At 39.1% G+C, this 25,633-nt stretch overlaps 1 protein-coding gene across 1 annotated transcript in view; it reads left to right on the top strand.

Moving 5' to 3' along the window:
• The first annotated feature begins 4,613 nt into the window (after positions 1 to 4,613).
• Positions 4,614 to 25,633, top strand: part of LOC122811427 — a 60,016-nt gene continuing 38,996 nt past the window's right edge. Inside the window, exon 1 of the mRNA XM_044083266.1 lies at positions 4,614 to 5,986. Within this exon, the coding sequence (XP_043939201.1) occupies positions 5,006 to 5,986 (981 nt within the window). The 5' untranslated portion in view covers positions 4,614 to 5,005. The remainder of the gene's footprint in view (positions 5,987 to 25,633) is intronic.

Raw genomic sequence — 25,633 nt, forward strand, 5'->3', positions numbered from 1 at the left:
TTTTAACATGGGTTGAGGTAGGGGAGATGTTTGTAGTTCTGAATAATACTGAACACCTACCTCGACCCATGTTAAAACCATTCCTAGATTGTTTTTTTGACGTCGACATTACTATTTTTGAACTTCCGTGTTCGACTATAGTACAGTCGATGTAGTGCCGTTCGACATTTCAATAGTAAACCACACACACACCAGAATACTGTATGTAGTAACATTTCTGATTTTTGTATTACTTGTGGGTTGATGAACAAATTTGCTGCAACATCTAGATTAACTTTAATTGGTTTTGCTTTATTCAATGCACTAAATAATAAATTAATTTATAGGCCTGGATTACATAATATAGTCTAAGCGTGTCGCATTTTGTAATATATATCTTTGCAGTACTTTCTTTACAGCCTCCAGCAATTGTGAAGAGGTTGGCATTTGTCAGGGCAGTATAGTCTGCATTATGTGGAGTGATTATCAGAACTGTCTGATTTTCAGTATCCATCATGCAATCATTGATGTATATTACTGTGATACAGTCTTCTCTACAGGATCAGATTGTAAAGAATTTCTGCATTTACTTAAAATCTGTTACTCTGTCTAGCAGTTCATGCAGGAGACAAAAGCTCTGACTTGTTAATCAACTGTTTCCTGTGCAAAGGGTGCAGGGTTTGAATCTTTCCACCTTCATTTAATTACTGTGTGACCTTCAGTAAGCCACCTAACTAGATAGTGCTTTTAGGATTTTGAGAATTTGCACATCTAGTAACTATGTGGTTGGCTTTTACCATTCATTCCTTCTTGCATATTTGATCTCTTTCCGGAGATGTTATGGCAATATCAGCAGCTCACCGATTTTCTAATGCAATATATGACATTTATTCTTCAAGATCAGCAGGCCTTGCATGTGTAGATGAAGCACTAAAATGCAAAGTTGTTTGCCAGCATTTCTTAGTAGCAGTTCTCTTTAATGTGGAATTATTCAGATGATGCTTACTTCTGAAGAGATTGTGCATATTGACTTAGTATATGTTATCAGGTGGTTAATATGTTTTTGATCTCATCATGAATACTCTCAAAGTTACCAATCACGTATATGGGATGTATTTCTTTATGACAACAAGAGGTGTACACTGTCAACAAAGTAGTTATAACTGCTTGTAAGCATCGGGGCAATCTTTGGATGAAAGTACCATATGTTCTTAAAATCTGTTCATTTTTAAAGGCTTTAATCTGACTTTGAAGGACTAGTGTGCATGTATGTGTGTGTGTGTGTGTGTGTGTGTGTGTGTGTGTGTGTGTGTGTGTTTGTGTGTGTTTGTCTGTGTGTGGGTGTGTGTGTATATCAAGCTGGAATACCTTAAGATGGCTAATGTATGTTTCTGTGGGACAATCATGAAACATGTTATTTTGGTAATTATTATTAACTTTTTGACACAGATATCTGAAAAGGATGCAGTTAACAATGTAGCTATAATTTCTGGGTTGGGGAATATACATTGATAAAAATGATTGACACAGCTGAGCTGATAAAGTTAAACAGTCATTAGTCCTTTTCAGGACTAGTGCATATTTGTGTAAGGCAAATTGGAATACTTTATCACAATTAGACGTGATGTATACACAGTCAATAAAGTGGTCGTACTTAATGAGTATGGATATTGGTGGATTATAACAACAACAGTTTGAGTATCTTTTTATGGTTGAAATGTTCTGAAATGGGTACATTTGTCATTATTGGTTAATATATTTTGTTTAACTCTCTAGTGAAAAATATTAAAACCTACAAATTTAAAACACACTCTAACAAATGTTGCTATGAGAAATATAATTTAAAACAATCAGGAAGGTTATTCCCAAAGAATGCATGCATTCACACATGGTCCTAACAATACAGGGGGGACCCATGCCTTGAAAACAGCCCAGAGCCCAAGGTACACAATCCACCATTGGGCAGATGTACAGTCTGGTTTTGGAAGGGACAAAGGCACCAAAGATCAAACTGCCATCATCTGCTGGATTACAGAATAAGCAAAGCGGTTCCAGAAAAAATATTTATTTCATTTTTTGACTACTCTAAACCATTTCATTATGTGGACCATTACAAACTGTGGCAAGTTCTTACAGAAATGAAGTTACTAGGTTACCTTGTTTGCCGCCTGAGGATGCATATGCAGAACAAGAAGCATCAGGTAGAACTGAATATGGAATAACAAGCTGGGGCAGGAGTATGACAAGGCTGTATAGTGTCACCCCACTTTTTAATTTATATGCCAAATATATCAAAATACTGGTTAGATGAATCAAATGATGGAATCAAAATTGTTAGGCACAACCTCCGATATGCAGATAATACCACTTTGATGGCTGTGTAGCGTTGTCGCCTCACAGTTAGACGTTGCCGTTCGATTCTCAGTTAGAGCGTCTTCTGTGTGGTGACATGCGTGAACAGGCGTTCCTTCATTGAAGGTTGTGCGTTAGGCCTGGCAAGCCAGCACGTAAAACTCTACTGCCAATCATTAGCGGACCGGAGTTCTGCTGTGGCGACCCCTAACCGGGAAAAGCCGAAAGACACAAACAAACAAACCACTTTGATGGCTGAAGGTAAAGAAGAGTTGAACAGCCTGTTGAGGAAGGCAAAAGTAGAAAGCACAAAATGTGGATTGCTGCTCGTCATCAAAAAATAACAATGTTGTCATCTAAACCTATCAAATATTTGTAAATGGAGAAGTGAAGGTAGTGATAGATTTTATTTTCATTGAATCAAATATTTCTGCAAACAGTGATTGTTCCCATGGAATTAATCAACACTTTCTTCTTGTAAAGAAGGCTAAAGGCAAATCTGGATAAGAGTTTAAAGAGCAAAGACATTGCATTGTCAACAAAGGTCCATAACATCATAGCAATGATTTTCCCAGTAATAACAAAGATGTCTGAGAGAATTGGACTGTAAGTAAGGGTGCACATCTAAAAAGTGATACTTCTCAACTGTGGTGCTAGGGCTTTGAGAATTCTACAGACTACAGGAAGATCAAATCAGTGAATACGTAAGGAAATACATGCAGACTATCCACTGAATATTCTGATAATAGAGCTAAAACTCAAATACTTTGTCTATATATGCAAAGACAGAATTCTCTACAAAAGACATTTATGGTGGGAAAGCTCAAAGGCAAAATAAGAAGGGGTGGTAGAGGCTAAGGTGGATACTCAGCATTACTGAAGTAATGAATATAAATTTGTAGTAACTTGAAGCAGTTGTTAACAGACAGATCTATAGTGCTAAAGTCCTTAAGGTCATGAAGAGTCACCCACAACTAAGCAACTAAATACCAAAAGTTGACTCTGATGGCATGGGAGGTATGCTACACATGTATGCTAGGTATTTGCCTTTAAAATGGGAATACAGCATTTGTGGAGCAAGCTTGGGGTAGATGTTGCTCAGGAGTAATGCAACTGAGGATATTATTCCGCAGAGCTCCACCTACGGTGTGATAGGTGTGCACCATTAATAGCCCCTGCCTTCACCTGCATAGAGCTCATAAGCAGGCAGCACATAGATCAGGAATCCTAGTACAAGTTACTGAAGTAAGTCAATTACATTTATCATGCAGAAGTAATATTTCTGATCCTTCACCCTCATACCACCTAGAATCATTAGGCACACATTGTCTGGCAATGCTATAAGTGACAACATAACATGCATGACCAAGTTGAGTAGACCAGCCTGCAGATGTCTCCTGTATACAGTCCACCAGCCATGATGTCACCTAAGTGACCTGTGTTGCAGTGCTGCAAAACAGAATAGTTCCATTCCTCACTACGAGGGAATACTTCTTTTAGGAATTTCTCTTCTAATCTCTCTAGTGACTCCTCCTCAGTCTGCCAGACAGAATTGTCATCTCTTTCTACTACTAGCAAAGCTGTAAAATGAGATCAATGATCGCTGAAGTACTTCCTTAGTGTGCCGCTGTAGTACTCAGCCAAACATTAGTTGTTTCTGTAAGTAATGGCAAGGTGGTATTATTGCAGGAGTTATGTCAAATTTTGACCAGTGAGGCTGGCATGCTACTATACGACTTCTTACTCCAGATTTTGTCATACCATAAGGTTGAAATGCACTCAGTCTCATAACCATGGGGAACTATTAACCTTCTAGAGGGTTTTGCATTCATTTATATTTCCACTGGAGTGTGAAAATATCACTGCAAATGCCTTATTCAGTCAAACGGGGCCAAACTGGCTGTGGGTGGACTTGAACTTGACTCTCCTAGATTCTATGCTGCTGACAAAACAGGAAAGCAATGGCACTGAGGAGCTATGACCATCTAGATTTAATAAATTTTCTAAGTTATTTTACAAATGTAAAACTGCTCTGATTAAAAGTACAAGAGCAGCTATATTAATTAGAAAAGAAACAGAATTAACAAACTTTGTTTCTGAAAGGTATAGCAACTCTCACTACACAGTTTTTCACTCTTGCAGTTTCAAATGTCCCACCCCATTTCCCAGTGTCATTCTTAGACTGCATCTGTAAACTGACACGAGTAAGCAGCAGTTCACTTTCTTCCAACCAAAGAAGAGAGCTAAAAAAAGAAATAGTAAATCCCACCCTCTTGGGCTTATCCAGCCCAGTAGAGTGTACGTTTTGCCTACTGTTTGTCAGAGACGTTGCCTCATATTTTTGTTTTAGCAGTGGTACACTTATTTCCTGACTTTTCAGACATCACTGAATATACTAGGGGATTTTCATGTCAGTAGTATTTATCTTCTGACTTGCTGTATCAATCATATTTTTAAAGGAACTCGCCATTACTAACAGCTGTTATCCAGATCTGTGGAACAGGATTTTTGTTGCACAAGAACGAAAGAGGAGGAGTTTGGGCTTTTCTGTCTCCTTTTGTATCTTACAGGAACTCACCCACCCTTCTTGAGAGCTGCCTTTCGTTTGCTGTGTTGTCCGAGTCTGAGGCTGCTGCAGACAAGTTTTCTTCAATTCAGATGTACGTCTCTTAAAATGTGTTATTTGTCAGGTGTGGTCAAGAATCCAACATTAAAACAGATGGCCAGATCTGCCTCAGTCAAAGCGGCTGTTTCCCATGGCCAAATGCAACTTCTAAAAAGCTCTGACAGACCATTCGCAAACAGAAATGGATATGACGGAAAGAAGAACAAACAAAGTTCTCCTCTACTGTTGGAAATTGCTTCAGCTGTGAAGCAGACAAGAGAAGGTTCCTTGCAGAACAACAGTCCAGCAGAGGTAGCTGTTCCAGTCTCAAAATGCAAGGTTGAAAAAGACAATACTGCAGTGGAAATGGAAGCCTTTCTTCCTTCTTGTTCAAGTTATGCTGGATCAGGTGCAAGGGGGCATTATCACAACTGTGTGTGCTTTCTCACCATTAGTAATGCACGAAGATCTACAGACTACAAGTTATCAGGCAGCAGTTGTGGGCAAATAAGGAGCATTACCATCTCACACTTAGGGCTGCTACAGCAGGTACCTATTCAGTGGTGGAAAAGCTCAACAGGACATGCAAATGGTATAAGACTGAGACAGGCAATGCCAGAGCAAGCTGCAAGTGTTACTTACAAGGATCACTATGTTCAGTTTAACAAAGGTTCTGCATGCAGGATTACCAGCACCTCAGTTACTGATTACGCCCCTGTGATTTCATCCAGTTTCACTGCAGCCAAGGCACAGAAATTTTCAGGGAGCTGCCACAGGTCATACTTGGCTCAATCTTTCCTTCCATTAGCTTCTATAGTATGGCACTGTTTTGGGGGTACCTTTCCACTAGCTGGCAAGGTAACATTATTGAATCTTGGTAACAGTCATCCTACTCCATTGTTTTACTGGAGGCACTGCAGTAGGACTACATTTGGATATGCATACAGTACAGCAAGCCCAGGTTCTGGCATATGCGACAAGCATCTAGAGCACGAGTTAAAGAAAATCCAGGGCAAGATTCAAGAGGCTGGAGAGGTGTTAGATGAAGCGGTAAGTGACACAGATTGGTTTACTAACTTCAAAGACATTTTTATTCTTTCTGCTGTATTATTTATATTTCAAAATTACTGAATGCATTTGAACATTGCAGTGAGTTTCTCTCAAACCAACCATTGTGATCTGTGAAGTAAAAAAAAAAAAAAAAAAAAATATATATATATATATATATATATACAGACAGACACACACACACACAAAGAGAGAGAGAGAGAGAGAGAGAGAGACATAGATATTTTAGTCAAGTTCAGGTTGGTCAGAATTCTCTGATTTTTTTTCCAAGAAGAATGCAGGGAAACAGAACCTGAAGAGTAAGGATTCGGTGGGGGTGATGCTGCATTCAGATATGAACTAAGACTGTCAATTTTACCTTTTTTGGTAACATGTCAATTTAACCTTTTTGGCAACATGTTAACTACCATGTTATAAAAAGTGCTGCCATTGGTTGCTTTTTATCATGCAGTAAAACCTTTTTTTAAGTATAAAATATTTTGTTGTCCATACCATTACATCATACAAAGGGATCTATTAGTGCCTCACAGTAGCTCTCTTTCTCTGTCGCTCTGTCTCTCTCTCTCTCTCTCACACACACACACACACACACACACACACACACACACACACACACACGGTATATTAAACATGTATTCAAAAAAATGAGAACAGGAGTATTGTCCATTGTGAATTTTATCACAAAACTAAACTAAAAGTAAAAAAAATTCCATTGTACAGCACAGAAAACGGATGCTAAGCATCCAGACACGATTCATTAATCAGTCATTCTTGGGTCTATATTATCTTGTCAAACGACGTGTTTAGCGAACACGTCTTCATCGACAAGTAAACAGTGAACTCTGTAATTGCTGAACGGTCAAATCACCAACTTTTTTTCCCAGGGGAAAAAAGCGCTTGGCTGTCATCAGGGATTTGCCCTTTTCCCCACTGTAGTGTGATCTTGGAATTGGTATATTTAGTTAGGGGGTGTGGGGGTGAAGCCCCCCCCATTATGTAGGGTTTTAACTTTTTTTTTTATTAGGCCAAGCGCTTTTTTCTCCTAGGGAAAAAAAGTCCCTGATTTGGCTGTTCGGCAGTTACAGGGTCTGCTGTTTACTTGTCGATGAAGACATGTTCACTGAACATGTCTTTCAACAAGATAATGTGGACCCGCCATTCTCTCCCTGTATTATAAGACAAAACAGAAACATCAAAATTCCAATATGTGAAGCATTGACCTACCTCCAATCATAGTGCCTTAAAAAGGCAGCAAAGCAGAGGAGCAGAAATAAATTCATTTAGACTGCTGTGGATGCATTAGTGATTCTAGTCCCTCTCTGTTCCGAATGGTTGTTCTATTCATCCACAACCTTTTCTGTGAAATAATACTTTTCCATGTTTTTACACAGCAGTTTCCCTTATATCTTCAGTTTGCATTTTCTTGTTCTCATACTCTTATATCTCATTTTTCTGCAAGATGGTACCCACTTAAAATGGTAAGTGATGTGCCTCTTAAGATACATCAAAAGTATGTATAAATGGTTGGCATAATGGCTAAGATGTTTTTTTCACAGACACAAGATAAAGAGTACAATCCTGCTGTATATGTGGGTTTCTCCCAAAAACATGCCAGGTGTTTCCAACTGATGGGTGAAATGTATTCGGTTCAATCTAGCCTTCCTAGTTAAACTTGTGAAGTATGTCAGCAAAGTTCAACCAAAATTGAATGCAGTCATGGGCAGAAGCGCAGACTGTAGGTGATGCACATCACGAGAAGAGATGTGCAGACCATCTGCATCAACTGCAGTGTGCAGTATCTTGTAGATACAAGAACACAAATTACAGACTGTGGACCATGTCAGCGCTATTCACTCAGTGTTGTAAAATCTATCTCTGTTGCCACATTGCTACTGTTATCAAAAATGGGCATAAGTGTTTGTTGGTGCTAAGCAGTCTGAGGACCCTGCCTACTCTGACCTATGCTAGGGATGCCCATGGTAGTGTTGGGAGGGAGTCTATTTACCACTATTGGCCAGGCGTTCCCTGCCATAAGCAGTTACTTGAAATAACTCTGTTGAGAGAAAGTTGGAAGTAAACTTGATAAATATGCCAAACATAAACCAAGGATTGCTACACAGAATATAGGCTCACTGACAGAAACAGCTTGGAAGTGGATAACATGATGTTAAGGAGGAGAATGGACATTATGTGTATCTAGAAGACAAGGTAGAAAGGCAGTACAGCAAAGTCACTTGACTTGGGATTCATAATCTACTACTCAAGGAGGAAGACAGACTAGAAATGGTGCAAGAATGGTGATGAGAGAGAAGACAGTGAAGAATGTCATTGGGACTGGTCTAAAGATAGGTCAGTATTCATAATCTCGGCCGATGCTCCATAGCAGGGTTGTGATGGCAAGGAAAAGACTGCATTTAGGCAGAAGTGTCAGGCCATACTAGATAAAACAGAACAAAATGAGTTGATAATGGAGGACCTAAATGCTCATATTAGGACAGATAGAACAGGATATGAGCACAACTTTCAGCTGTCCAGATTTCCACAGAATGTCAAGATTTTTGTCTCATATTTTTGGTCTGTTCCTCATACATTTTGTAGTTTCCTGGAAAAATCATTGAGGATTTAATTTACTAAATAATGACAGACATTGGAGTTTCAGACTTCATATCCTTCAGAAAAATGCATGTTAACAGAAATCTTGTTATTCTAGCAACTTTCTAAATTTATAAGAGCAATATTTCAATTCTGCCCCTAGTTTAGGGTATTTGTCCTCTGATTATTTTAGGCTTTGTCCAGGTTTCTTGTACAAAGACGTTGAGAGGTATGAATATGAAGACTACCTGGGTCCACATGTGTGGGGCAATAGGAATAAAGAAAAGATGAGACCACTTTAGATTTCCTTCTGGCAAATGGCATGATGGTCATAATTCAGTAAGAGAGACAGTCACAAAATCACGTACAATAGTGGCCAACGTGCAGCTCAGGTAGAGTTCCTACTAGTAAGGAAACAACACTGGGGCAGAATCAGTGATTGCAAAGTCATACCCAGTGAAACTGTCATGCCCACAGCATAAACTACTTGTGGCCTTAGTCAGATGCAAGCAGTGGTCAGAGAATGCTCTAAGGTCATCAGAGACTAGGCTGAAGATCTGGAAGTTGACAGCAATTCAAGGAAATATTCAAGGCACTAGCACCTCAGAAAGAAGAGGAAATAGGTGGAGCTGAAGAAGAATTGTAGCATCTCAAAAGTGTATGTATGTATGAAGACTACAGAACAGATCGGTAGATGAACCATGTATGTTAATAAGGTACATAAGGAAAGCTGGTGGCAGTAGCATAGCTAGAGTGGGGTGAGAGGGACAACTGCCCCGGGTGCAAAGTCTTGGGGGTGCAATCAGCCAACTAATCCTAAACTTTCTTTAATGCAATACCGGCTTTTAAAAGCTGGTATTGCATTTCCAGTCAGACTTGAGAGCTGTAGCACTCCATGTGTGGTATAAACTGTAACAACTGTGTGCAACATTGTAGCATACAGTTTGCTACAGTTCAAACATTTGCTACAGTTTGTAAGAAGGATTTTTTTTACAGTAAAACATGAGTGCCATGCTGCAGTTTATACCCTGTTTGCATGGAGTTCTACAGTGCTCAGGTTTTTGTTAAAAAAAGTGTTAAAAGTGTTTTTTTTTTTTTTACACTTTTAAACTGTAGCAAGCAGTTGCTATGGTTTAGACCCCACATGGAGTACTACAGTGCTCAGGTTTGAATTCTGCAAAGGAGGATTGAGGGCTTCTTATGTATGTCTCCAAAGTATGCAACAAAATCTAGAAGATTTGGGATTTTTGCCTGGATATGATTGAACAGATATTTCTGTACCCCAAGAAGACTTCAGTGAATTTTTCCTCAGGTAGATTGCAAATGTTGGAGGGTGATGGGGAAGAAAGAGGTAATTGGGAACATATTTTCTGGGAGTGCGGTGAATTGGTGGACTTTAAGGATTCCCTGCGGGATGCACTGCTGGAAATGCTGGGTGAGCAGATTGGTCCGATGAGGGAGATGGTTTTTCTGAGCTATGATACAGAACCTTGCCTAGGCATGGTAAGGCCTTGCTGTGTCTAATAATGGTGGCTGCCAAAAAAGCAATTACTAGAAAATGTGGTGGTACAGTAGTAGCGTTGTTGCCTCACAGCAAGAGGTTCTCCTGTTTGATTCTCAGCTGGAGCGCCTTCTGTGTGGAGTCTGCATGTCCTCCCCATGGTCGAGTGGCCTCTGAAAGACATGCGTGAATGGGTGTGCCTTCGCTGAAGGGTGGGCATCAGGCTGGCAACTCAGCACCATAAAAATCGACTGCCAATCGTTAGTGGACCAGAGTTCCACTGTGGTGACCCCTAAACAGGAAAAGCTGAAAAGACAAACAACTGGAAAATGGAAATCAAAATCTAAACCAACTATACTAGATGTAGTGAATATAGTAACATAGGTAAAACAACTGGAATTGAGGTCTTTAGAAAAGGGTAGGAGCAAACTACATAGGAAAGAATGGGAATTGCAGGAACAATATATACAAGGGAGGAATGAGGTTTAAATGGTGGCAGGACTTAAATGAACTATGTAATGTTTGACTGAAAATGATTGGGTAGATTATAAGTGATGTATAATGTTTGCAACTGGGAATGTGTTAGTATGATTTGTGATGTAAAATGCTTGCAACTAGGATTGTGTCAGTGTGGTTTGTCTGCATTTGTATATATGTATGATTGCCTATGTAGTAAGTGATGGTTTAATAAAGTTGCTTCTTGTTTACAAAAAGGCAGGAAGAGAATAATTTATCCAATGTTGCTTAGGTTATATATATATATATATATATATATATATATATATATATATATATATATATATATATAGCAATATATGTGAAGTAAAGTGTCTGTTATGTTAATTACAGTGTGATTACTTTTATATGAATGCAAATGTGCCTATGTCACAAGTGATAATTCAATAAAGCTGTTTGGGGGGGGGCAGGGCACAGAAACAGGATCTGAATGATTGGGTAGGAGGTTGTTATGCATTTGGCCACCTGGATAGAAGGAAGGTCATTTTTTTATCTTCACTTGAAGAGCTGAGGAGGCGGGGTGCTAGTTCATGGTACTGGCACAGGTTCAGCCAGCGACAGTTCTGGCTGGTGGGGTAATTCCAGGAAGTTAGCAAAAGAAAGGAGTGCAGGAAGAAGTGGGGAGACATAAAATTCACATCAGACTAAGAAGAAGTACTAGCTGACTAACAAAGAAGCTAAGGCAGCAGTCACAATGGCAAAGAACAAGACATCAGAGAAACTCTTCCATCTTCTGGAATGTAACTCAACAGTTGCAACAAGAAAAAAAAACTATCAGGTAGCAAGGCAAAGACAGAAAGAAAAAGAAGACAGCCTTCAAACAACATTCTTAAGATGCCAGCAACAATCTGCTCACCAGCCTAAATGACGTCAAGCAAATGGAAACTTATGAATACGGAAAACCCCACAGAAGCTGTACTTCCACATGCACAGCCTGCAATAAAGGAAGAAAAACCCTATCCTACCCTTCCTATCTACATCTCTCTAACCCACTAACCTCCATACACTCTATTTACAGAGGCTACACCTTAATATAAGCTGTAGATATATTGGTACATGACTTTAACACACTCTGTTTGTTAATCAAAAGTTCTGACTCATTGTAATAACTTGTAAAATTGTAATGTTACATTTTATACATTATTTTGCTGTGTATTGTTGGTTGTCATAACCCTGGCTGAGCCCGAAAATGGTTCATTAGAATCAGTGTTCTATACCAATCAACAAATGTGTAATTAATTAATTAATTAATTAATTAATTAATTAATTAATTAACAAACAAATAAATACATAAAAGAACATCACTGAGGAAAGTGAAGTCAGGACAAGCACCAGTCTCAGATGAAGTCATGGTAGATATGATCAAGATATTGTGTGAGGGCACAGATCCTTAAGGAGAATAACAACAATCATACAGAATATTTTATTCAGAAAGTAGCAAAACATTTACTAATATCTAAGCCAACACGAGAATGGAGAAAGGTGATTCTGCCAATAGAAAAGAAGGGGCTGGAATTTACTGGAAGAAGTTGGCAAAAGAACCAAGGTATTGGGAACAAATAAGAAAGAAATGTAATAGAATGGGAAGAGGCCAAGAAGACATTTGGATTGCAGGATAGTAATTGCCTTCCCTATCAGGGATTGATATCATAATACAGACAAAGAGAAAGGGATAGGGGAATCCTAAATGAAAGACCTGCACTGGTTGAGTTTTTAACTTCATTTAGAACAGAAGCTGCTGTTAAAAAGGGATAATTAGTAAGGTATATAAAATATTACACGATAAGTATAGAAATCAATCAGAGGTGGTCAGAAAAAAATGGGAATAGAGATTAGATATGCAGTTCACAAAGAAACAAAATGGGAGGACATATGTATAATGCCCAAATGTGTAACAAAGTCTAGAAGATTTAGGATTTTTGCTTAGATACTTTTATACCCCAAGCAGACTCCAAAGAATTTTTCCTCAGGTAGATGGCAAACATTGGATGTGTGATTGGGAAGAAAGAGTTAACTGGGAACATATGTTTTGGGAGTGTAATGAGATGGCGACTTTAAAAATTCCCTACAGAGTACTAGTTCAGGAATAATGGGTGAGCAAATGAGTGTAACTAAGAAAATGATTCTTTTATGAGCTGGGATACAGGATGTGAATTGTCTACACATAGTAAGGCCTTATTAAATTTAATTCTAGTGGCTGCCAAAAAGGCAATTACTAGAAAATGGAAATCAAAATCTAAATCAACTATACATGAAATAGCGAACATTGTAACATTGATAAAAGAACAGGAGGTGGGATCTTTAGAAAAGGTAGGAGTAAATTACATGGACGGAAATGGAAATTAAGGGAAAAGTACATACAGAAAAATGTTTTGGAGTAGGAATGAGGTTTAAGAGAAGGCAGGAATTTAATAATTTATGTAAGGTTGCCATGATTATAGGATATATAACAAAAGTATGTGATGCATAATGTTTGTAAATGTGAACTTGTTGATTTGATTTTTACATAAATGCAAGTTTGCCTGTGTCACAAGTGATAATTCAATAAAGGTGTTTAAAAAAGATGTTATGTGAGGGCATATATGACCCCTGAGAGTACTTGTTGAAGTATGAAGAGAAAGGTCTGTCCCAGATGATGGAAGAATAAGCAGTCTAGTACTAATGTACAAGAATAAAGGGAACATTCATAACTGTGGGCAGCACAGAGGTATCAAACTCCTGTTGCATTGTATGAAAGTGCTACAGAGGGTGATTAGTAAATGAATACTTAGAGCACTAGAAAGTTATATGGGAGATAAGCACTTCAGTTTCACATCAGGATACATTGCAAGCCACCCAATATTTGCAATGAGACAAATAGTGCAGATAAGAAAAGAATCTAACTAGGCATTCTTAGACTTGGAGAAAGCATATGATATGGTCCCAAGAAAGCTAATCTAGGCAGTCCTGTGATGGTTCAAAGTTCTAGAAATATTGATAGGATTAGTGCAGGCTATGTACAAGGACACAATGGCAGAAGTACAAATGGTGTGGTTCCCAGTTAGAGTGAGTGTGCTGTTCATACATGGGGTCAGGATGTTGCATCAGCTGTTGCCAGTTCATACTTGTGATACACTACATTAGCAAACAGGTCACAGGGGACAGATCAACTCTATGCAGATGATATGGTACTACAAGCAGACTCTAAACAGGAACTTCAGTAAAGGAAAGGGAACGGGATGAAAAACTGAAGTCACTTGGGATGAAACCGAGTGCGGACAAGACAGCTGTCATGGTGCAAATAGTGGAATCAGAAGAAGCTGAAATCAAGTTAGAAGGTAAATAGTGGAACAAGTTAGCAGCTTCAAGTGTCTGGCAGGTGTGGTTGAGGAGAATGTAAGTCTGAATGAGGAGGCCAAAGCTTAAATTAGAGGTTTTCTATCCATCTGGCACAGAATATCAGAGATAGTGTGTGACAAAAGAATACCAAAGAGGCTGAAAAGTAAGGTGTACAAATCAGTGCTTCTATATGGCACAGAAACCTGGGAAGTGAAGGCAGAGTAGTCAGGGAAGCTTGAGGTGATGTATATGATGTGCTTGAGATGGATGGTAGGATGCACACTGTGGGACAGATTAAGAAATGAGGACATCAGAAAATAACCAAAGTAGTTTCATTTACAGAGAAGGACAAGGAAAACAGATTGTGGTTTATTTGGTCACGTGCAGGAAAGTAGAAGAAGATTTGGCAAGACGGGAAAATGACAAAAGGAAATGAGAACATCCAGACAAGAGACAGATGGATAGAAAGCATGAGCTAAGAACTATGGCAGCCAGACATAACTGTCAGAGAAAGAAGAATGACACTGAATCAAGACAGATGGCAACAGCTGATGTAACATCCTGATCCCATCTATTAAAATGGCAAAAAGGTGCTTAATGATGTCCATCATCCTCTCTTCTCACCATCTCTTCAAGACTATGCATGTCAAGCTTTTTCAGTCTTTTTAAACGTCACTTGGTAAAGACCATGAACCATTTCTGCTGCATTCATCTGCTTCATAAATTATTGTAAAACTGAAATCACACAGGAAGCCACCCATTGTAGTTGCATTCATTTGATTTCATGTCATTATAAAAATTGCATTAGAGCTTTTCTCCCTGGGCCTCTGCTGAAAGTGGGTAACTGCACCCAAATAGACTCTCCCAGTAAACAAATGTTCAGTAAATAAAATAAATAATCTCTGGCTTAGCTGAAATCATACATACAAGGTCTCTGTAAGTGACTCCAAGGCTCAAAGTCATATAAACAAAAGTGTAAACAATAAGCACAGTAGATGAGAGGCAAGAGTTAAAAGCTAAAAAAAATAAATAAAAATAATCAAAATTAATTGAGCTAGAAAATAAAATGAAATAAAAACACTACACTGAGTGCTTACCAGCAGTCCTTATTGTGAGGTAATAGGGCGGCTGTAGTGGTACAGCAGTAGCGTTGTTGCCTCACAGCAAGAGGTTCTTCAGTTCGATTTTCAGTTGGGTGCCTTCTGTGCGGAGTCTGCATGTCCTCCCTGCGGTCACGCGGGTTTTTTCCAGGTGCTCCAGTTTCCTTCCACACTCCAAAGACATGCAGTAGGTGGACTGGCCACTCTAAATTGGCCGTAGGTGCAAATGCATGTGTGAGTGAGTAGTATAGATGAATTACCACAGCAGGGCTAGCCACCCAGCAGTGTAAACCTTGGCTCAAGATGATTGTCACTGTTGAAGGGACACCCCAACCCCATGAGTAAAAGAGGTTGAGGATGGATAGATGTATTTCATTCTTTCTGTTGGTGGTGCAATTGTCTGTGTCTTAGTATTTAATCCTCCTACTTACTCTTGTCTCACATTGCTTACTTACTGATTGAACTTCAGACTTTTATTTTCTGTAACTAATGGCAGATGCAGTCAATGAATGTAAAACATATGTGATAAACAAGTTATCCAGCCTCAAAGTTTTTTGCTACCTGACACACAAACATCTTAAAAAAAAGTGTAGAAGTTTGACTTTTGATAATCTGTTTACAAAAGGCTGCCTGACCTTCTCTATGTCTTTTATATGTTCTTAGTTTGCAAATAGCTTATCGTACTGTCATACTCTTACCTTAAATTGAAATATGTTAGGCAATTCATCCTGAAATTAATGAGAGGTAACTATGATAAGAGTCAGAAGTACTCCTAAAAGATGGAGAAACGAGGCACTCTGTGGGGATAGTACCCTTCTAGCAAGAAAATCTGTTAAGTGGCTTCTTAGATGGTTTTCCTGGAAGCCTTCTTCTGTAGCAGTAGCACTAGTACATTCTTTATTTTGTCAGAAGTTACTGAAGCAGACTAAACTAGCATCAAAGAAAGCAAAAAGAGAGGTGACAAAAACCCTTTAAACCCTACCAGAAGATATTACCTAAAAGGAAGAGGATGTAGAGTCCTTTTGCTGACACCCAGCTGAAGGAATAAAAGTTGCTGAACCACAGGTAAGCAATGGTTCTTATCCTGTTGTGTGGGCATTTGGAGGGACTGTTTTTGGATAATACAGAATGAGAACAGGTATGCAGGAACGTGTTCATACATGAGGGCAGTGCATTTCTGAATCCAGACCACTTTCTCTACTTAAAAAGAAAGCAAACAATAGTTTTTTTTGTTTGTTTTTTTTTTTACGGACAGGGCAGTAAGCTCCACTCCAGGTATGTCTGCTGAATGAAGATGCTTTGGGTGGCTTCCTGGTGTAGTTTCTGTTTATGAAAATCAGCCGTATATCTGTTCAGAGAAACCATCAGAGATCTAGAACCACTGCATCTCAAAACAGTCCAGTCAATGGAATAAGTCCTTTTCTAAATTTAAACTCTCATCACATCTCAAAAAAAGAGATGAGTTAAGTTCCTACAATGTAATGGAACCAGAACATCAGTGGTTTCAGCAGACCGAAATGTGAGTTATAAGTCTCAAAAAGCTTACCTGGGTTTTCCCTGGGACCACTGGTTTCTTCTCACATCCCAAAGACATGTAGGTAGTTGATTTTTCAGTACTCAGATTGTCCCTAAGTGTACAGAGTTCATATGATTTTGTGTGTGTGTGCGCATGCATGTGTGTGTATATCTATGCAATGGACTGATATCTTGCCCATTACTAGTTTCTGCCTTGCAGATATTAGTTGATTGTATAGGCACTGATTTCCTGCAGCTCTGTGCTAGATAAAATGGGTATGAAAAATGGGTGGGTGAGGAAAAAGGTGGACTGAGTATAAATGAAAGCTACACTGCTATAAAGTTGTGAATCCAGAATCCAGAAAAGTCAAGAGTGCTGGGCCAAACTGGTATGCTCATGTGCTTCCCAGACTAAACAGAAAGCATATTAAGGGGTTGTATTGAGAAGACTTCAGGTACAGAGAAGCCCACCATTCATGGTGTTGTTACCAGTAACACTATCGATGAACCATTTCATGCTAAGCTTACTTAGACTTTACATTCTACTGTACAGCTGCATGTGCAGTATGCCCAATGACAGAGCTGCCATAGTCCCACCAGTGTGAGGGGAAACCTGCATGAAAGTATCAGAGATACTGGCTAGTCCTAGAACCAAGCTGAGCAATGAAAGAACCTCAATAGATCACTGAAGAGACTAGTGCTATCATCAATAAATCACATGATCTTAAAAGGCCTCAGACTTTTCCCACTTGACCATGTTCTCTTCTAAATTCATGAAGAACCAAGTAAAGGAAAGCGCTCCTCTTAAGTCTTCTGTGCTTAGAGTCATCAACATCTTTGTAGGATTATGGAGATTATGAACAACAGTCAATCTGTAAAGGACTAAATTACTAATTCTGGTGTTTAGAAACTAGAACCTACTAAAATCTTGAAATTGACCAACATTGGAATTTCCCCAGTTCTATCTAAATTTACATCCTTTATTTTCTTGTAATACATTGGGGTAAGTATATAAAGGTGCTGTGGGGCAACCCTCCACCCCATGCACACAGTACTTTTGTGGTTGTGAAATATCAGCCATAGTATTTTATTCCCACCTCCATGGGAGTTTCTACTAGTGGATTTTCTGCCAGAAAAGGGATCTGGACTGGCAGAAATCATAACTGGGTTGCATCAGGATGAGAACCCTCATGTATGCACTGGGTTTGACTGGGTCTGTAAGGTGTCATATTTCTGGCCCATGAATTCTTTAACTAACATCTTCTTTGATTTGGCTATATTATGTAACTTTTAGAGGAATTATTTCAGCTCCCTTTAAAGTTCCAAATTAGTTTAAACTTCTCATGGTAAGGTGGGGTGGCTATTCCTTGTCCCAGCAACACTAGCTTCTTGTGTTCTACAAAAGTACTAAGATTCCTGGCTGCCCATATCAGGGTCTTTGCAATAAAATGTTTTATAATGTTCTGACTTGTTAAAGCCACGGTGGTGAAGCGGTAGCATTGTCGCCTCACAGCAAGAGGTTCTCCCATTTGATTCTTGGCTGGAGTGCCTTCTGTGTGGAGTCTGCATGTCCTCCCCACGGTCAAGTGGTGTTCAAAAGACATGCATGAATGGGCATGCCTTCGTTGAAGGTTGGGCATTGGGCTGGCACCTCGGCACCATAAAAATCTACTGCCAATCATTAGCAGACCGAAGTTCCGCTGTGGCAACCCCTAACCGGGAAAAGCCAAAAGAAAACAACTCTTACACCAGTGAATGGTTGTGTGCACCTGCATCCCACAAGTTCACTATGTCCTAGTTTCAGTAAGGGCTTCCAAACAAAAACAAAGAACTGAACTCCACACATTGACTCACATAGTGTCAATGATGCCACAAAATGAAAAATTTGCTATAACACTTCTGTAAAGAGCAGGGCCACGGCTGAGACCAAAATACTTAAAAATGCTTTATTGTAATACATAGGTTAAGCACTTTATTCCCTATAAATAGGGGACTTCTTCAGAACTACATAAATTAAAATAATACAGTTTCAATATCTCACACAGTTCTGTCGCGTGTGAAAATATCCATTCACCAAACAACTAAATGAATTAACCTGCCCACCAAAACTTGCACATTAATTAGATATAAAAAACATGATTTCATGCCATTCCATTATTTACATTAATAAAAACAACCTAATATAAACCCACTATTAATATATAAATTACAATTTGTAATAAATAACTTATTCACTATACTTTACTACCCCTTAACTTTAATACTGCGGCTATGGACTCTTGGTCATTAATGCCATAACCATAAGATGTACCTAGCCTTAACTGCCAGATCAAGTCTCTTTGCTCTAACTTTATTTTTCAGGATCCTCCTCTCAAATCACAAGGGACAACTTCCAATAGTCCAAACAGGAATGTAGAGGATTTACATTAATGTATGCTTATAAAGTGCATTATTCGTGTTGTTGCTTGAAATGGCATACAAATGCTTATAAATCCGTTTTCTAAAATATCTTTTGGTCTTCCCTTATAAGATTTTTTGGAGCAGACCTTACAAGTTGCTAAGCACACTACCCCATTTGTACAACAATTCCCATAAGTGAAGTATATTTGGTAGGGGAACCTATAAAAAAAAATACTTGTGTTGCAAAATGTAGGGACATTGGTTACATGCCCCACACCTTTCGTACCTCTAGAATTACTGGACTTAACACTTAAAGGGTGCTCAAGAAGATTTTTACAATTCCTAGCTGTCTTAAAAACAAAATTAGGTTTCCCACCAAGTTTTCTAAATGTTTCATCGTTCGCCTTCAAAATATTCCAGTTATTATTTACAATGTTCTTGAGTTTATTAGAACAAGTATTGAAGGTGAGTACTATGGAATTAGTATAATCATTCCTTCCTAGAATGTTTGATGTCCCCATACCTTCTTCGGATGTTTGTTCAACTCCTAAAAGGGGTGTATATCTAGTACCCCAACCATTAACTACTACCTACGCAATATTATTTAACAAACCTGGTTGGTAATTTCGATCTAAAAACATGTCAAATATTTTATCAACTTTGGACAAGAATATTTTTTGTTCTGAGCATGTCCTTGCTGCCCATACAAGCTGCCCCTAATATATTCCTCTTAGTATAATGTGGGTGGCAACTATTAAAATCCAAATAACAATTAGAGAAAGAAGGTTTTCTACAAATTTTAGAACCAAAACAACAGTTATCATAATTCTTATAAATGGTCACATCTAAAAAATAAACTCTATCACTAGAATATGTGTCAGTAAATCTAAGAAATGAAGTAGTTTTGTTAATGTGTGTCCAAAATTCAAAAATCAAGTTGGTAACTTCCATAAAATAAATATATCATCCAAAAACTGGCAATATATATGCCAATATTTACTATGTTCTAAACCTAAAACATATTGTTTCTCCCAGCTGTACATAACCAGATTTGCAAATATCGGGGCACAACTGGCCTCCATAGTTACCCCCTTAATCTGATGAAAAAATTCCCCTTCAAAAATATAATTATTGGTCAAAATAAGCTGCATAATTTCAACAATAAAAACAATCTTCCAAATCTGTAAGTTCAACGATAGCAGAATTAAATAATTGTAACCCATCCTTATGAGGAATACTAGTGAATAAATCCGCAACAACTATTGTGGAAATACTGCCATGTGCGTTAAAAATTGTGGTTGGATTTTTGTAAAACAATCCCACAAATCTCTTAAAATGTGTTGTATATTAAAGACCTCTTCAATATCTGATCAACAAATGTAGCTGAGTGTAGAGGTGGTGCAGGTGGATGAGTTTAAATACTTGGGATCAATAGTTCAGAGTAATGGTGAGTGTGGAAGACAGCACAGGCAGGATGGAGTGGGTGGAGAAGAGTGTCAGTAGGGATTTGTGACAGACGACTACCAGTAAGAGTGAAAGGGAAGGTCTACAAGAGGGTAGTGAGACCAGCTATATTATATGGGTTGGAGACAGTGGCATTGACAAAAAGGCAGGAGTTAGAGCTGGATGTAACAGAGTTAAAGATGTTAAGATTTGCACTGGGTGATGAGGGTGGAAAGGATTAGGAATAAGTATATTAGAGGGTCAGCCCAGGTTGGAAGGTTTGGAGACAAAGCCAGAGAGGCAAGATTACATTGGTTTGGACATGTGCTGAGGAGGGATGCTGAGTATATTGGGGAGGGATGTTGAGTATATTGGGAAAAAATGCTAAGGATGAAGCTACCTGATAACAGGAAAGGAGGAAGGCCTAAGATAAGGTTTATGGATGTGGTGAGAGAGGACATGTAGGTGGTTGGTGTGATAGAGCAAGATGCAGAGGACAGGAAGAAATGGAAACAGATGATCCGCTGTGGCGACCCCTAATGGGAACAGCCAAAAGACGTTGATGATGATGAAATGTAGCTGAAGTGTATAGGTTCATACTAGGCTATCTGCCCTAGGGCATTTATAAGCCTAGCCAGAGTGTGTTTGGCTTTCGCCACCCATTTTAAATTAATTTTGCTATGCCCTTTTTCGAGGTTACTATACTGTGCCTCTGTCTAACAGTGACACAGAAGTGATACCCGGGGTAAACCTACGAACTCCCATCCACTCATCAAGATTCCTCTTGAAGAGAGTCAGTGAGGGACTCTGCCTAACCTGGACTGGGATTTTATTCCAGAGTGAAGGGAGCCTCTGGGTTATGAATCTGTCCCTCCAGCATGTCCTATTTATTTCAGTGCTGATGTTCAAGTCTCTCGAGCACATAGCTCGATGGGATTTGAATTTTCTGAGGTGCAGCATGTCCTTTAATTCCGGGTTGAACATGGCTTTATACGTCAGGCACAGATCGCCTCTGAGCAGGTGGTATGCCACTGAGTAGAGCTGGAGTTTCTTTAACCGGGCAGTATATGGCATCTGTTTGAGCCCTTTGATCCTCTTGGTGAGGTACTTTTGGGGTCTTTCCAGTTGCTGCAGGTGTCTGGTAAGGTACATCCCAAAAGGGGCATTGTAATCAATTATGGGCCTGATGAGGGATGAGTAAAGAGGCACGATGACCTCCCCTGATCTAGATGTGAATCCCTTCATAATTAGGTGGGCTATATAAAATGTTTTTCTAACCACTTTGGCCACATGGTTGTCAAATGAGAGATTGCTATCAACTTGGGTCCCCAGGTCCCTCATTATTTCTTCTGTACTTAATGGATTACCACCTATGTGGTAATTTGTGGGCACTTTGTTTTTGCCAAAGGGGATGACTATACATTTTTGGCGTTTAGCTTGAGGCCATGGCTCTGGCACCAGTTGTCTGTTTCTATGAGTCCCTTTTGGAGGATGCTTGTGTCGGCTGGAGAGTCGATTATGGCACCCAGTTTGCAGTCATCTGCGAACTTGGTCAGCCACAGTCCTTCCGTGTTGGCCTGTACCTCCGAGAAATATATACCGAACAAGAGAGGTCCCAGGACTGAGCCTTGTGGGACGCCGCTTGTAACTGGTTTGGAGTCTGACATGGCTCCAGCAATTTTAACCATGTGGGTTCTGTCCTTGAGCCAGTTTGCAACCCATCTAGTGACATAGGGGTTTATATTTAAGCTGGTGAGCTTATCTATAATGCCCGAGTGGGGTATTGTATCGAAGGCTTTTGCGAGGTCCAGGTAGGCTGTGTGGACCACCTTCCCCTGGTCAATGGCCTTGGTGACTGTTTCAAAGAAATCGACCAGGTTTAAGAGGCAGGATCTGCCCTTAACAAAACCAAACTGGGTAGGATCCAGTGTCTGTAGGTCCCCAATATCTTTATTTATGAGGTCCATGATGATCCTTTCCATAGCTTTGCAGACCAAGCTAGTCAGGCTTATGGGGCGATAGTTTCCAGGATCCGTTGAGGCACCACCTTTGTGGAGAGGGACCACTGTTGCTGTACGCCACTCTTTGGGTACATAGTAAGGCTGGGACTGAACAGTAGTTGTCATTGAATTTTGCACCAACACAATCAATTTATACAGGGTGAAAAAATATCTTTGTGGATTTTCAGGATCCCAAAAATCACTAGAACAAAGGGGTGCTTGTATAAAAAAATAAATATATCTGGGGAAACTACTCCCTGTAAACAGCATAATCTAAAAATACATCTATTTTCTTATTTGTTATGTTTATTTCATTAAGGAAGGCACTCATGTATTTATCAGTATCATACAGCATATTAGAAATTTGGTTTATGTAATCAGTCCTGTCTACTAAAACAATACCCCCACTCTTATCTGTTTTCATAATCAATAAATGTGGGCTCTCCATGAGTTCCTGGAGCACACTGCATTCATGTTTAGTTAACGTGTAATTTACAATGTTCTGCTTGTCATAAAGTTCATAACATTCTCTTTCACAACCTTTTTCAAAAATCGCCAGGGTGGGCTTAAGAGGGATTGTAAGTATTTTTTCTTTTAACATTAGTAGAGGAGCACGGGGTAGCTTTATCAGCTATATCAGGAGTGTTATACAACAATTATAGGTTTAATTTCCTCGTAAATAACTAACTCGATTAAGATGTCGGGAAAATTCATAGAAACTGTAGGAACAAATTTCTACCCTTTAATGAAAAAGTTTAAAATGACTGACAGACATATCCACAGTAGTATAATTAAAGATGTTAAATCCTTTAAAATGTGTGCACAGTACCCCGGTGTGTCACCTGTATCTTCTTGTCAGTATTTACATTAGCGCTGTGGATCCTTAACAGTTCCAGTTATTCTCCTTGCGCCCCCCTGCCCCTGGTTTTCCTCCCTGTCACTAAAGATTTCGAGGGAATGGGCTAAAATAAAACCCTCATTAGAAGCATTTACAATATTATTATAACTATGATTATTGTAAAGTCTTTCTGATCTCCTTAAAGGTGGAAAATTCATATAAAAAACCCTTTCACCATCTATATTGGTGGTGAAGTTATAATCGGTTATCAATTTCATCATGTTTATTTGAACAACATTCGGTTGCATAAATTCTATGTCATGCATCCCTTTGAGTATGAGGTAGATCTTTTGATGAATATAATCAGGATCCTGGAATAATAAATGTCAGTTAGTGAGTGAGTGACTGGAAGCATGCATAGCAGAATAAGTACTTTAAAGCGAAGGTTCCTTTAACGTAAAAGGATAGGAGAGACTGGAGTACCATGTGTGACACTGCCAGCACAGCTAGATGGAATTTTGTAAATAATTCTATGTTATTTGTGAATATTGCTATGATTTATATAGAACTGTATTTTATGTACTGAGCTTCAGGACTGTAACTACAGTGTACCCTACTGGAAAATAACATAAATGTATATAAACTATATACCTGTGCAAATGTATGTTTTAATAGTAGAAGCTGGAACACACAGAGTTAACTTGCAAGGTTTCAAGAAAATAGGTTGGAATCAGAATGTTTTATGATTGTGTTTCTCTCTCAGTTTCACTGAAGGAGACAGAATGTCTAGAACTAGAAGTTTCTTTCTATTGTATTGAAACAGAAGTAATTACTAAGTTTAAAATGTAAAGTGTTTTTATTGCTCTGTGACTTCCTAGCTGCACATCTGATAGATACATATTTTTAACAGACAAATGTTAAATTTTGTTAAGTTTCTGTTAGCCTGGGAACTGAAGGCAGGTAACAAAGAGTGATGTCATCCAGCTGACCCATTAGTAATGTTTGACGCTAATTTAAGAACTCTCTCAGAGAAATTCTGTGATAGGTTTTGGACCTGGCAGGAACATTCATCATTATCTGCATTTGTCTTGCTAATAGTAAGTTACTAGGGCGCAGTGATTTCTCTTAGATATAGAGAGGAATATAGTAAAGATTAGTTTAGATGTTTTCTGTATTTATTTGAGACTGTCCTGCAATGTTGTTTTAAAATATTTCCTGTGATTCTTAACTCTGTAGTCGCTGCATTGAGTTACTGAGTATTGCCTTGTTCTTTTATTATTTATTATTAAATATATTTAAACCTTTTAATTGTGGCTGGCTTGTTTAGAGATATTTAAGCATCCCCAGACTAATGGTTTTGCTGAGAGGTTAAACTCTACACTCAAAACAATGCTACGGGCATTTGCAGACCAGTTTAAGAGGGAGTGGGACAAATATTTGCCCCATGTGATGTTTGCTTACAGAGAGGTGCCCCAAGAATCCACAGGTTTATGTATTTAGGGACCACTCCTAAATAGCCTCAGTCTTGGTCACACTTACCATTTGGATAATAGTAACATTACACAGTAGGATTGGACACCCTTTGGTAAGGGCCTTATAATAGCAGATAAGTAAGGGTGGCTGATGGCAGCTGGTACCACCTTATAGTCTAGGCAGAAAGGGGCATAGCTAGTAAACCTGTGCCAGCCTTTCTCAGGTGTGCTTGTGTGTGTTTGTAGATCAATCAAATCTCAAACTCTGTGTGTGTCAGCTACTTCAGCAGTGACTCGAAGCACTGGTTGGACAGAGAGGGTGCTGGAGGTCTTAGCTTGGCCACTCGGCTGAGATCTTAACCTTATAGCTGTGCCAGTGGAGAGTCTTACTGATAATCTGGAGAAAGAGGGAGAAACCAAACTCAGATTGACTGTGATCTCTGTGTGCTAAGGGAAATTGTACTTTACTGTGTGTGTACTTGTAATCCTCCCAATGTGGACATTCCTCACTAGTGCTAGTGGTGAGGACTGAGGCTCCTTGAACTGGGCCAGTGCAAGGGCATCACACCATGGTCAGAAGGTTAAAGAGAGTTGAAGTCAAGCATAAGGAGAGGATGGTAGCAGGGGCCACCCACCAGAATGGGGAAAGGGTGAACTCTGTGCAATATCAGGAAACTAGTGACTAAGACAACACAACCATATGTGCTGGTAATGGAAGGTTGCATTCACATTGCAGACATTACAGAAACATGAGTCATGAAATGGGCATTTGGATAGGATACTAATGTGGTACAAGTTACATGGGAAAGGTAGAGTGGAGTAACTGCATACATGAAGAGCAGAGTAAGGAACACTGTGGAGGGGTGGAGTGGAAGTGGGAGAAGGACAGGATAACTTGATGTATCAGCAATTAGACTAGATAGAGTATAATGTA

Source organism: Protopterus annectens, chromosome 9.part0 (genome assembly GCF_019279795.1).
Source record: "Protopterus annectens isolate FY-2018-M chromosome 9.part0, PAN1.0, whole genome shotgun sequence".
NCBI lineage: Eukaryota > Metazoa > Chordata > Ceratodontiformes > Protopteridae > Protopterus > Protopterus annectens.